Source organism: Triturus cristatus, chromosome 4_1 (genome assembly GCF_964204655.1).
Source record: "Triturus cristatus chromosome 4_1, aTriCri1.1, whole genome shotgun sequence".
NCBI classification, from domain to species: Eukaryota; Metazoa; Chordata; class Amphibia; order Caudata; family Salamandridae; genus Triturus; species Triturus cristatus.
Window position 1 is genome coordinate 417,221,085 of NC_140585.1, and position 14,583 is coordinate 417,235,667.

Below are 14,583 nucleotides of genomic sequence, written 5' to 3' on the forward strand. Positions count from 1 at the left end.
GAACTGGTGAGACGTTCAGTAGAAAAATTCAAGCTCATGCTGCAATTTGTTTCCCTGACGTTTGCAATACAGGGCGTCCACTGACTCGGAGCCCTTGATATTTGCAGAGATTATCCATTTATCAGTCTTTCATTTTTGTTGCAACAAGGCTTCAAGTTTTAACACGTTTTGTATTTTGTCAAAACTGGTTGCCTGTGGAAAATGGTGATTTTCCTCCCAGGCACCACACCAACCCTGAGGTTTCCCTTTCCTGAGATTTCACACCTTACCCATCTCGCTTGCTGTACCCATGCCACCGCTCTCTGACCTTCCACCCAGGACCGCAGAAAGCCACCGTATTCATCATCATCTCCTATTTATTAGAGCCAACTCTGTTAATAATGTGTTTGAAGCACTAAGAGTCTCTTAAATCCAATGAGAGTGTTATTTTTTTTACTTTTAAAGCTTTATTCCTATTTTTTTTAAAAGCATACATTTAGCAATATCTCCGTACAGTAAGTTGATAATACTTGTTTGAAGACAACAATATGTACACATATGGCTAGCGACATAACGTACTGTGGCACATATTGCTTTCTTGAGTGTAGTTGGGGTAAATGGCGTGTGGTGTCAACTAGCTTATGTGCGCAAATAGTGCATATCTTAAGATATACTTAAAGCGTTTCTTGTCTTCACGTAGTGTCTTGATGTGGTTTTATTTACAGGGATGTGGGGGAGAACGTGCGTGTGATTCAGGGCTGTCAAGTTGGCTAAGGTATGTCGTAAATGGCTCACAGATATTGTGTGGATAATTTGCTGGGGACGTGAGGTCCCAGTATGTGGTCAGTTATGTTTGGCAGTATGTGACGTCGGCGAGCCACACTTTTACCGCTGGCGCTGGTTTACGACCCCAGTGTATCGCCACCTGCGCTTGGCGAGCATCGCTACTAATCGACGATGTGCATCTGGAAATTCCTTAACGTATCCTAGTGAACAATGACGCAGGGCAGGCGGTAGGGGGGTCTTGTGTAATGGCGCTAATTGTTTCGCATACAGTACACCAGTAATCCACCATGTTCGGAGACATCCAGGCTAGATGCATGAATGTGGTTTCTGGTGCTGAGCACCGTAGGCAGCTTGCGTCATTGGCTAGGCCTATCGTATAGAGGCTCACTGGGGTTCAATATAGTCTGTTTAGGTATTTGAAATGTATTAATCACAATCTGTAGTTTGGGGAAAGTCGCTCAGTTTGGTCTGCTTCCACTACCAAGTGAGGCTGGACCGGTGTGGGATGTAACCAGAGGTGTAAGACTTGCTTGGACACAAAGAGCATATAGATTTAAATCTGGGGCTTCCATTGCTCCACTCACAGGGGGTGTGTCCGGGATTCATAAGCAATCCTCAGCTGCCGGCCTGCTTATGTGAGCGCTATCATGTCGTAGCGTAATCTTTTAAAAACCCGCACCGCGAAGGGGAGCGGAACATTGAGAAATAGACATAAAAATTTCGGTACAACCACCATTTTAGCTATCGCAATACGCCCGGCAGTTGAGAGCAGTAGTTTCTTCCATACCTGGATCCAAGATTCAAGCCACTCTACTGCGCATCCATAGTTCTCCCTCTAAAGTTCTTCTGGGTCTCTACTTAGGCATATGCCCAAATATTTGGTTGGATCGGTTGTCCACTTTAGTGGGTATTCTGTTTGGTATGGGTGGGTAGCTGCTGTAAGGGGAAAGAGTATGGATTTGCTTCAATTATTTTGGACGCCCGAATGGCCCCCTAAGTGATCACCTCTCTCGTTATGGGATCCAGGTTCTTGTGTGGTTCGCGAATATATAGAGTAATATCATCAGCATACAGTGACACCACTAGTCCTCTGGCCATAAAACCAATGCCTGGTGTTGGCGTAACCGGGACGCCAGTGGTTCCATAGCCACTGCAAATAGCAGCAGGGAGAGTGGGCATTTCTGCCTCGTGCGATCATATCGGGCTCAGAGATTTGTCCGTTCAGTTTGATGCGTGCCGAGGGGAGAGTGTATTATGTCTGGATTTTGTGGATAAAGCTGGAGCTGATGCCCATGCGCTCAAGGGGCGGGAAGAGGAAGGGCCACTCTAGAGAGTCACACGCCTTTGTGGCTTCCAGGAAGGCCAATACGGTTGGTAGAGAGGGATGGATATGATGCATGACCGAGAATATTGTGCGCAGGTTATACGATGTGGGTCTTTCCGGTAAAAAGCCGAATGGGTCAGGGGGTAAAATTAAAGACATTAGGGGAAGTAGTTGGTTTGCTAGTAGTTTTGCATATATCTTGTTATCTATATTGATCAATGATAGGGGGCGATAAGAATCACAGAGCTCTGGAGACTTATACGGTTTGAGTATAGTTATAATAATTGCTTCCCAAAGGGAGGGGGGAAGTTGGCCCCGTCACTGACTCGTGATACATCTCTATGAGATGGGGAATGAGTATGGTAGCGTATCCTTTATAGAAGGCGGGTGTTAGTCCGTCCAATCCTGGGGCTTTGTCTCCAGGGAGACCAGCAATAACCTGTGCAATTTCTTCCGATGTGAACGGAGCATCCGGGTCTGGCCATAGCAATTTGAATGACTCAAAATATTGGTGCAAAGTTTCCTGATCGCTCGTCACGCCAGCCGAGTAGAATTGAGAGTAAAAGGAGAACATCACGGTGGTCAGTTCTGCGGGAGATGTGACTCTTTGGCCGTTGCCATCAAGTAGTTCTGCCACATATTACGAGGCATGTGGTCTCCTCAGCAGACCAGCCAGTGTCTTACTAGGTTGATCTCCCTTCCCATATTGCCGAACCTGCGCCTCACGTCCCAAGTAGTGCACTTCTCTCTCCGCCTCAGCCTGATATTCTGACATTTTGTCTCTAATCTCAGCCAGTTTGCGAGACAAGGGATTGTTGTTATATGCTTGCTCCAGCATTTTGATTTCTGCTTCTATTCTTTAGTCTAGTCTAGTCTTTCACCCCAGGTACTCCAGACTGCTTTGCTATACACACGCCGCAGATTACTACCTTGAGCGCTTCCCACAGTGAGGAGGGTGAGTTGACTGAGCCAGTGTTTAATGCAAAAAAGTTAGAAATGGTGCTATGAATTTCTTCTTTAAATGCTGTGTCCTTAGCGCGTGTGGGGGAAGGTGCCACAAGAACATACGCCGCAGGGTTTGGGGAATTCGGAGCACCAGTCGTACAGGAGAGTGGTCAGACAAAGTACACGCCAAATGTTCAATAGAGGTAGACCAGTTAGCTACGTATTTAGATGCTAACCACAGGTCGATACAGGACCAGGAGTTGTGTGAGGTGGAAAAACAGGTGCTGTGACGTCCATTGGTTTGGGCGCGTCACCACACATCCAAAAGCGCGTTGTCAGGTATGATTGAGTTTAATGTCTCTCCGGCTTGCGATGGTATAGTCTGGTGCCTGAATGATCTATGTTTCCTTGTAGCCCAATGTTAAAGTCTCTGCCCCAGATTATTGGGCAAGGGCTATGTTTTGCTATCAGTCTCCAAATGTGGAGAAAGAAGTCAGGGTCATCAGAGTTGGGTCCATAAACAGCCGCCATGATCAGTGGTTGCGTGCATAGTGTGCCTGGCAGTATGACATATCTACCGTTGTGGTCTATGTGGGTGTGCGTAGTGTGTGCCATGGAAGTCCCTTCTTGAGTTGGATGGTTACCCCCCAAGCATAGTTGAAGTATACTGAACAGTAGGAGTTGCCCCACCAACGGGCGCAGATCTGAGTTGTGTTACTGGTGGCTGAGTGAGTCTCTTGCAGAAAACACACGTCTACATCATGGCACATGAGATATGAATGCATGAGGCGAGATTTGCGGTGGTTATTGATACCCAGAATGTTCCATGTTAGAAAGGTTACATTAGTCATGGTTCAGTTGTTGTATGTACGTGTCTTGTCATGTCGACAATGTCAACGTCGAGGGTTTGGGGGAATTGTACCATTGGAAATGTTGGTGCAACCTCTTAATATAACGGTTTGCATAATCCTGGGTTAACTTAATGTGGGGGGGACGGTCGGAAATAGGAACTAGGAAGCTTGATTGGTTTATCAATGGTTGTGGTTTATTGCGAAAACAGTCAAAAGAAACCCATATTTCAGTGCTTGACTCTGCCTCTTCCAATGTCGCTGGTGGGTTTTCTTCTTCTCTGGATGATGTAGTCTTCAAGGGACAGCCTGGTATTCCCAGAGGAAGCTCAAAGGAAAGACAAAGAAGGCGGTCAGTGGACTGCACAGTCTCACTATGAGAGACTATCTTATCCCTCAGGTTGCCGTCACCACACCCAGTGAGAGGAAACAAAACAAAAAACACTGAAGGGCCTAATCCGTGATTCCTAACGGAGCCGTATTGTGCCTGCTTCTCAAAATTAAGGCATGACCTGTTTTTATAGGTATTCAGGTATGCTTTGAGGTTCCGTGGAAGAGGGGATATAGGGCGCTGGTGGGAGTAAGAGCATGTGGCTATTTTGGCCAAAAAGTTTCTGTGGCGCTTCACTTAAACAAAACCTACTCGAATGCAAGGAAAATAACAATCAAAAGAACAGTGTCCCTATTTTTCCCTCCCTGCTCCCTTTTACAACCACCCGACTCCCGCGCTACCCGGCCCGTGAACTGTCTCACTCGCCGGCCAAGCCACAACTCTCCTGGGGGGAATCCACCACTCTTCGGTCTTCACGTCCTCCGCGTCCCGCACCTCGTGGTTTGTCTCGGGTCCCCGCCACGTCTTTACCGGTTCTTCTCTCTCAGCATCCTGCGGCTCCTCACAGTTCTGGCTTCCGGTCTCTCCCCCGTGACGTCGTCCTCTTTCCTGCTCCGCCTTTTCTGGATCCCACTCTGTCTCTGATTGGTCCTCTGTTCCTGGACCGCCTCGGGTTGCCTGTAGGGAAGAGTTCCTGTACCGCGGGTTAGTGTGATGCTTCCCCAGGCATTTCTGGTCTTCGGCTGCTGGGACATTGATAAGGTAAGGGTTGGCAGGTTCGTCGTCCTCGCTCCCCCGACACTTAAGCAACGAGGAAACTGTCCCCAAATCTAACAAACCCCCCACCCATTGCTCTACCAAAACCTCCCAGGTCCCCTCCCCACCCACTCCAATCTCCCAATCATGTTGAGATTTTGTACGCACCCCACCCACAAATCCCAAGCTTTTAAACATAATGAACGTCCAAGGGAATTATCCTGTGATGGTACGTGGACTCTCTAGGCATACTCCCCCTGACCAGGAGGCCAGTGTGGCCAATCGTTGTAGTAGATTTGAGAACAACAATGGATAGCATAGCTCATTATGTCCGATCACTTTGCTTGGGCACTCCACATGTTGCATTTAATTTGTACGGTGGCAGAGCAGACTAGTTTGGTGTTAGGGTCCATATAAGTTCTGCCAGCAACACCAATATATGTGTCTCAGTCATTGTCACTGGTGCGGCCATATTTGGACGATCCAGGTGAGTTATGTGGTTGCGATATATTCCTGCTTAGTTGTTTTGCGTAGGTCATAGCAGCCTTGGAGTCCATGAAGTAGCGCGAACTGCCGTCAATATCTATGCGAAGTTTGGCTGGGTAGAGGAGGGCGTACGGAATTTCTAGTTGTTGAAGAATCCGTTTTGCCGTCTGTACCGCCGAGTAAAGTCAGGGTAGAAGAAGAGGGTGCTTCCCTGATGCCTGATTTTCCCTGGTTCTCTGGCTTTCCACAGGATCGCGTCGCAGTCACGATAGTTCAGTAAGCGGGCAATTATTGCCCGTGCAGGAGCTTCAGGAGGTGGTCGTGGACCCAGCGTTTGGTGTGCCTGTTCCACAATGAAGACTTCTGACAGTGCTGTGCCAAACAGTTTGCAGAGTAAGGATTCCAGGTAGTGTTCCATCTTGGAGATGGCTATAGATTCGGGGATTCCAGTAACGCAGAGGTTATTTCTTCTAGAACGGGATTCTAGGTCTTCTTTCTTGGCACGAATGAGATCAAGCACCTTGTTAATTTTTAACAAGCGCTGTCAGTCCTGGGCGAGGGCGTCGTCCGCATCGGAGACCCTAGATTCTCGGTGTGCAATCCATGAGTCATGCGAGTTAACCCGTTCTTTCATCTGATCGAGCCGGGTGGTGAGATGATTTATTTTGGAGTCTATTGTTTTTAGGCTGGATTTGACCTCAAAGAAAAGAGAACGAATATCATCATCTTGTACTCCAACATTGTTTGTCCGCATTGCCTGTTTCTCCGCATGTTGTGGCGGTTCCCCATGCCGTCCGGTCCACTGGTTTTCAAAGACGAGCTTGCTCTGTTTTGTGTCCATCTTCCCCATCATATTGTGATTTGGAGTGTGCTGGCTTGTTTGGGTAGGAGACAGGGGAGCGCCCGGCAGCGCTGCTGGTCGCGCGGCCAATCAGCTGATTGGTGTCGCCCTAGTTTGCCTCCTATTACAATGTGGGGAGTGTGTAGTTTGCGGACATCATGGCCAGTTGATGTTGGTGGTGTAATTGCTCCGACTGATTTTCAGCAGCCGCGTTATCAGCTATTTCCTGGGTGACCGGTTGGTAGGTGTCGGAGATTAGGGCAATTCTAGTGGCTGTGAATGTAGTTTTCAACGTCCCTGTTCTTATGCTGGTCACAGCTCGATCCGCCATGTGGCCAAGCTGCAGCCCCTCCACAGGCAGCTCCCGCCGGTCCCCGGCACTGGCGTCCCAGAACGCTGTGGCCATCAAAGTAGCTTGGGGGATCTCCTGCACGTAGTGTCAGTTTCTACACCCTTCTTCCGGTCTCCCCAGGCAGCCGGGTCAGTCTCTCTGCCTTCCCGCTTGCGGTTGTCTCTCCCAACATAGGTAAGCGCCAATACCTTAAGCGCACTGCAGGGGCCGACAGTTGGTTCGTATGTGTTCACCTTAGAGGTAGGGTCTAAGGCGGCCCAGGGGCACACAAGTTATGCCGAGTATCCTTTGCAGCAATGCCCCCGCGCTATTGGATCAGTTATGTGCAGCCCACAGGCGTAGCATAGACGGGCGCAGGCCGGCCCAGTGTCGCAGCGGTAAGTCTGTTAAAGTTCGCTGGTTGGGCAGCCTCGTGGGAGGGGGGGTGCTAGGATTGTGTTGCGTCTGGCGTGTTGTGCCGCTGACGGCCTGCAGCCGACTCCTTACTTCTTAGTGTTGCACTGTAGCTGCCGCGACGGATGTGGGGCCCCTTTCTGTGGTTTCTCTGCCACTGCAGGAGCTCTTCGGGCCAGCCACAGGCACTCCGTCACTTCACATGGATCTCCATCACCCACCACCACGTCTGGACCTTCCAGGCCGCCGTTTCAACGAGTCCGCCTCGGGCGATTTTTCAGGCCCCTATCGGTGAGGGTGCCGCAGCAGGGCCAAACTCAACGTCTATGCCACAATGTGATTGTGGCATTGGTGTGTGGTTATGCACCCAGCCGCTACACTCCGGATCATGCCAGGCGCTGCCCTGCTGGTTCTCTCGCGGCCTGCTCTGCTGCCTCGCCGGCCGTTGTGTTCACATCTTCATCTACGACCATGCAGTTCACGGACCACCCCCGGTGTGTTGTAGGTGTGCCTTGCAGTGGGGGCTGTGTAACCCCCCTCTGTATTTATATGGGAAAGTATTCGTTCCCTCAGATTGTGGCGAATATTTTGCGCGGCTGGCAGAGCCCACTCAAGGTGCGGCCGTCTTGCAGCCGGTGAGACCATGCCCCCTGACAGCCTCAATAATTAAGTGAAAACAAAAAATCTTGAGTTAAAAACAATTCAGAATAGCGAGCACGTTAATGAAAAGATCTTTTAAGTGAATCTTAACCTCTTCAGTGCCCATGACGAGATAGTCTCGTCATGGAGCACGGTTGCGCTGTGCCCATGACGAGACTATCTCGTCATGAACCCCACCCACTAATACAACGCCCGGCACAGGAGGGGGAAAGGGCGTGGCACAGAAGGGGTTAATGGATTTTCGTAAAACAAGAGAGTCTGTTTATAAATTATTCCAAATAAATGTTTCTCTGAGTTTACGGACTTGCAAGTATAAATGACATGCCTGAGCAATGTCTCTTGCCAAGACAGCTGGTGAGATTTTAAGATTTGACCTTTGTTTAGGTGGAAATGTATCCAGCCAGGGTTGTGTATGTGGTATCAGCTGTAGTTGTTTACCAGGTGAAATCAGTCGTAGTGACGTCTTATGTGGAACAGATATGGGTAAAGGTCATAATAGCATAACGTTCATTGTAAGGACCCTGCTTTAACGTGGCTGCTACTCCTTTAATCCCATCACAACTGGTGTTAGTCCTAAACAACGGTGACTTGAGAACGCACTCACAGCCACCCTTGTTAGGGCGAATCCTGCTAGACTGTCTGGTTTGCTAAAGACATCTTTGGGACATTCAGAAAGCTTCCCTGTGAATGCAAGGCTCATTGTGTGCCTTTTGACTTCCTCCACCTATTCCCAGCCACGACACTCGCAAGGGACGAACTAATTGGCTTTGAAGTGATATGGGGTCTGCACCTCTTTTACCCCCAGCTGCCTTCCCCACCTGCTCTTGAGCATGCCAAAGATGACAATTAGTGTGACTGGGGGCCACTGCAATGCTTGCTGCTGTGCCCCAGTATCTTCCACTGCACAATGGCATGGACATGACCAGTCGAATAGTTGATAGAGCTGGAATCCATCGGACTCCCACTTTATGTACATCTGCCTTGAGGCTGCTGTGTTGAGGGCAGTGGTAAAGTATATTATGGTTAACCCTGCAAGAGCATGCACCTGCGAGAAACTATTGCTCACAGAAAGGGCTTTGAGCCCTCCCATTGCTTACCATTTGTTGGCTTCAGCGTTCCTCTTCTTTGCTGCCTCCTTAATTGGCAACAAACTTCACTTCCGATCCTTTCTTTGGAGCAGGGACCAAGCACAGATTGATTCAAGTTAATCACTGCAAGTCCTTTGCTCCTGATGTGATTGAGGTACTATTTCTTCCCCCTCCCACTCTCCCTGCCTGCTGCTTCCTCCAGAACGCTTTTTAAGTTGCAGCGTATCAGACAGAGCAGCCGTCAGGTTTGCTAAAGACATCTTGGGGACTTTCAGAAAGTTGACATAGGAATGCATTCCACTCGTTCATTGGCTTTGTGGTTTCTAACTCACATTTTCTGGCTTTCTATTTGCTGGCTTTATTAGGTTTCGCCTGCACAGCGCTTGCGCTGTTCCTGTTAGGTTTCGCCTGCACAGCACTTGCGCTATGCTTGTGAAATCTATTACAATCTATATAAATCTTAAAAGGGACAGCAGTAATTTGTATTGCACAACGGCTCACCAAGCTACAACTTACAACAAAAAGCAACTTATCCTATTGCATTTACCAATGCCTGTTTATGGTTTGCTGCGCTGGCTTTTACTGTTAATTTCCCTGATTTCAAACCAAACGTTGCCTGCGGCAAGTTCAGATTCATGCAGTATTGCATTCTGGCAAACCATTTATACAGCATATCTTTGCAAGTTCAAAACTGCCTCAATTGATAAACATCGGCCTGTTTTTAGCCTTCTAATTCACTAATGGGGGGCACTTTTATTTTGCGCCCAGGACAGTTTTCTGTGCCAGTCCGGCTCTGTGTTCACATTGTGGACACATGTTTAATATGCACATGTGGAAGACTATTTCATCTATTGTCGTATCCTTGAAACCCGAAGACAAGCCTGTGTTTTTAACAAAACTCTTTTACACAAGAGAAATGACAGCAGCAGCAGTCCGATAGCAAAGAATTAAGTGTATTACACAGTGGGTCATTCGCCATCTTGCAGCCCCTACCTACCAGGATTTATTATCATAACGATTCTTCGGTCCTGCCTGTTACTGTCAGTATATCCATTCTTACAATAATAACAATGCAAAATGTGAAACAACTTTAGTCTTTACTGCCATGCCCTGCACTGAAATCAGCCCGAAGTGGTCCAGAGTTGAAAGGGGTCAGTGTTGTGTCGTGTGTCGCTGCATGCACGGCGAGTGTCTTGACCACGCACACAATCGGCTCCTATCAAGAGCTCAGCAACAAGTGTCGCCTTTATACTGGGTAAAGATCACTGGGGCCCAGTGTTAGGGTCGCGCGCGCTCCAGGCCTGTCCACGAGACCGGATGCAAGTGTGAAAGGTGATTGTGGCCGCGCGGCCGCATCCGCACAGATGGCCCGCTACGGACTCTCTGACAAGGCTGAATACAGGCCTCACTGCCCGGGCTCTCAGTCAAGCGGAGGCCAGCGTGGCTCTGAAATATTGCCACTGAATGTTCCCTTCAGAGCAGGCGAGGGACAGCATTGACTCATGTGCAATTAGCTGACCTACCACTACAACATTTTCCATGCTCCCATAACGGAATGTACTGTAACAGTGCAGATATTTTTGGTGGTATTATTTTGGCACAATTATTCTTATGCTCATGACACAGTCGTAGACACAGTGGCATCTAAACTATCTGAACTATAAGAAAAACTATAATAGTTCATTTCAAATGTCTTCCCCTGTGTGGTCTCAAGTGCCAAAAATATCCAAATATCAGTGCAAATGAATAACACAAAACAAGAAAGGGCATTGCTACATGTATGGCATGGCCAGCCCTGGAACCTTCAATAAAAGGTGTCTGAACTAGAAGAGGTCTGTACTGTTTAACATGAAGAGCTTCTTCCAGCGCAGGGGGTGTGGACACAGTTATACTTTGATATAATGTATAATATAGGATCCGCAAAGGTACCTGTTTAACTTCTTCATTGGGAATCCTGATATAAACATATATGTTTCCAGTGTTAGCAAAGTCATTCCATGGAGCAGATTTACATATATTTTGCGCTAGGTTTATGTCACAAAAGTGACGCAAACAGGTTTTTTAAAAATTGACTTTCAAGCGTAAAACATGTTTCCCACTGGAAAGTTGCCTCAAAGTAACGCACGTTGCTGCTTTGCTTTACTTTGGATCAAGGTGGAATTCCAGGGGTAGTACATGGGTGTTCCAATGCAACCCACTGTGGGTTTTGATGCAAAAAACTATCTAGGGAAAAGTTTTCAAGTTTTTTCTAGGCATAGTATTTTGTTCAAGAAGGATACCCTTTCAGTAGAAAACCTAGGCTAGAAAAAATGCAAATACTCTTGCTCTATGGTGCAAAGGTGTATCTGTTGCGCTAGGAAGCATAATTGTGCACCAGCGCTAGGGAGGAGGCAGGACAGGGCCATACCTTAGTAGATATTACGTTTTCCTGCTCTCTTCGCTCATGCATCCCAGCAACTTTGGGTGCTGCGCAATATTCTGTGACTTTTCTAAATCTGGACCCACGTGTTTTTTTATTGCAGTCCTATTATGCAAAAACAAAAAACATACTGCCGCCTAAATGTAATATCATATGCTAGCAATAACAATTAAAAAAATAGCCGTGTATATAATTTTAATAGCACAGCGCATGCATTTCCTAATGGGCAGATGTATTTTGAACATTTGCAGCAACTCTTTTTAGTTTTTAATGCACACGACAGGGAAATATGATTTATACTGGCACAGAGAAAAATACTTTTGACTATGAAGTAATGTAACTTCAAGACATAGTTTAAAACACAAGGATGTGTAAAAAATAAAGGATAACATAAGTAAAAAACAAAAAAGCATGGGCAAAGAAATGTTTTAGCTCACCCATCCTGGCACTGAAGTACCCTTCTTTTTATTAGCTTGATTTGTACAGGTGCTCAGTGCAATGGCGTCCCTCACAGCGCAAGAGATCTAATATCTCTCAGTATGCTGGGGTGGGCAGAAGTAAGATATGGATGACCATTGAACAGACTAATGGATAAAAAGGGCTTATGCAAAGACCCTCAATGTATGTACATATGTATGTATTTTTTATATGTGATTTTTTTTAAATAACCTGAGGCCTGATAGAAATATGAACCCATCTCTAAGCAAGAGCTACAAATGAAATCACCAGCATGAAATGGTATGTTCATGAACATGTTAACAAGGATAGGGCACACTGAAATATTTTAAAGTTTGGAAATGAGATGATTAGAATGTAAATGTGATTTGCTATCTTGGCTTGAATGTGGTAATTTATATATTTTTCTCTTTTTCCAAGTACCCATTCAATACCCAGACAGCACGGCTGGACCCTCCCTGCCTGATGAGCAGCACCCCAAGATTTCATTCCACGCCTGTGGCGCCACGGTGGTCTGAAGTGGCCAGCGCTAACACGTGCTATCCAAGTCCGGCAATGCACTCTGCAAGATTTGGGAACTCTAGTGACGTGTACACACCCCTGAATACACGCAGGAACTCGGATTACGACCACATGCAACACTTTCCTGGCTTTGCCTATATTAATGGAGAGGCGAACACTGGATGGGCAAAATGAGTATTTTTGGGGCTAATTTATCTGCGTGGAACAGAGACAAAAATACTTGAGAGCTTTGTGTAATAGCTCGTGGGACAATTTGAGTACCTCTGTAAAGGGTAGTGGCGTAGCCATTTATAACGGAGAAGTAACTTCGAATCAAGAAACTGGATATAAGGGACCACAAACCAATGTAACTCTATATTCTCTAGTGAGGAAGGATTTTACAATTGTTATATAGCACTATATAGGCCAAGTTGTGCCTTTTTAATGTTTGCTTATCTCATACTGTGTGATGCCAACTCCGGGAATCAGTTGATAACATGTTGGTAAACATGTGCGTATGTTTAAAGAAAAAAGTAGTTGGTTCGATCTATTTATTAATAATAACGTGTACTATAAGTAAGGCGCTTATAGGACACATACCACGAGCAAGTCGCTAAAGGGATGTGTACAATAAGCTGTGTCGTGATGTAGACAATACAGCCAGGTGCTATAAGCTGGGCACTTAGAGGCATGTCCCACAAGGATGTATTATATGACAACTCCTCATCGGCGACTCTTACAAGAATAGAGTTCAAACTATGAATATATACTACAGTCAGGACACTAGTAAGAACGTATACAATAAGCACTGTGATGATACGGACATAGACTAATACAGATATACACCACACGCTTGGTGCACAGATGTGACCCAATTCTTACTGCCAGTGACCAGGTGGATTACATTCTGTAAGAACTATCTTCAGTGTTTGTAGCATTGCCTACGTTTTCGGCCTGAATCTTAAGAACAGCACAGAAGAGCTGCTAGTAAGGAGACCCTGCCTTCGGTTACCTCCATGTGGGTCTGTATTAAATGCGAAATTGATTCAATGCAGAACCCACAACTATTCGGTCATTTACCTTGGATTGATGGACAGAAAGCCTGACTCTAAAATGGAGTCAATTCTGCAGAAAATAAATTAGCAGGAAACAGTGAATGGAACATTACCCGTCGGGAGGTGTCAAAAGATTTGTCGGGCTCTTTCACAATATTGTAATTATTCTACACATTTTTACAAGAACATTCGAAGCTGTGCCTTTGAACATATTTTGTTTTGTGTATGTGTGAAAAAAATATTGTCCTTCTGGGAGAAATTGTGTAGACATTTTCTGTCTGTTGTGTAGCATTCTGTGAGTTTTTTCTTAGACTACATTAACATAGTTTTTTCTTCCGTGTGATAAAATGCACTGAGAAATTACGATGGACCTATTGCCCTATGGGCGATAAATAAATATGTGAAACTATAACCTCAGAAGTTATAGCAGTGGTGTAAATAAACCTTTCATAGCATACAAAGTGTTTATGGCTAAAAACGAAATGTGATAATATTTGTACAGTTGTTCAAGATATATGAAAGATTTTCACACAAAATAAATACATGAAATCTTTACTTGTCAGCATTGTAATTTAATTCTGTTGGCCTTACTTCCTAACAGGACACTGTAAAGCACAAACATTGAGACAGAATTTCCTATAACACAATATCATCATTAATACATGCAGGGCATGCCTTATACATAATTATATCCAGAACTATCTTATGGGTAAGCAATCTTCCAGAAACATATGAATTGGGGCAAATTAAATCCAGTTTAACGAAGTGTTCAAAATACTTGAAAAGGAGGATAATTACTTTTAATAGTGTTCCTGAAGGGAAAACATTACTTGTCTCTAACAATCCGTTTACCGTTCCTAGTACTGTAGATCACTTGCTTTGCAGACTCCTGCCATCTAGTGTTGGGTACAGACATTGCCAGTTGTTTTTTCTCTCCAAAGTATAAGGTTTCAGTTTCAAGGTGACTCTAATCCTTACCCAAAACCTGCAATGCACCAAGACACAGACTCTACCTCAAATTGCGTTTTCCTATGTGGGTGAGAGTAAATAGGTGTAGCGATGCGAAGCAGGACAGTGTATGTATTCCGGTGTAATGTAATGCATCACCTGCATCTGAAGAGGTTTGAGGGTGCATGCATATCAACACCACCAGAAGCTTCAACTTGATTGTTACAGATAAGAAAGTGTTTCTTTTTGCAATATGTAATGCTGTTGATCACATGCTTTGCAGGGAATGAAAAGCAATGCCCTAAAAGTGGAGGCTTGCGAGCTGTAGCGGAAGATGTTTGACACAAAATGTTTGGGACATTTTGCCCGACCTGTGCTTATTGGCAGATGGGAATGTCCACACAATAATTCTTGA

General features: G+C 45.9%; 1 protein-coding gene across 1 annotated transcript in view; it reads left to right on the forward strand.

Moving 5' to 3' along the window:
* The window catches only part of RFX4 (regulatory factor X4), a 320,232-nt gene extending 306,496 nt beyond the window's left edge, over window positions 1–13,736 (forward strand). Inside the window, exon 18 of the mRNA XM_085652535.1 lies at window positions 12,085–13,736. Coding sequence (XP_085508661.1) covers window positions 12,085–12,360 — 276 coding nt within the window. The 3' untranslated portion in view covers window positions 12,361–13,736. The remainder of the gene's footprint in view (window positions 1–12,084) is intronic.
* Window positions 13,737–14,583: the final 847 nt, after the last annotated feature.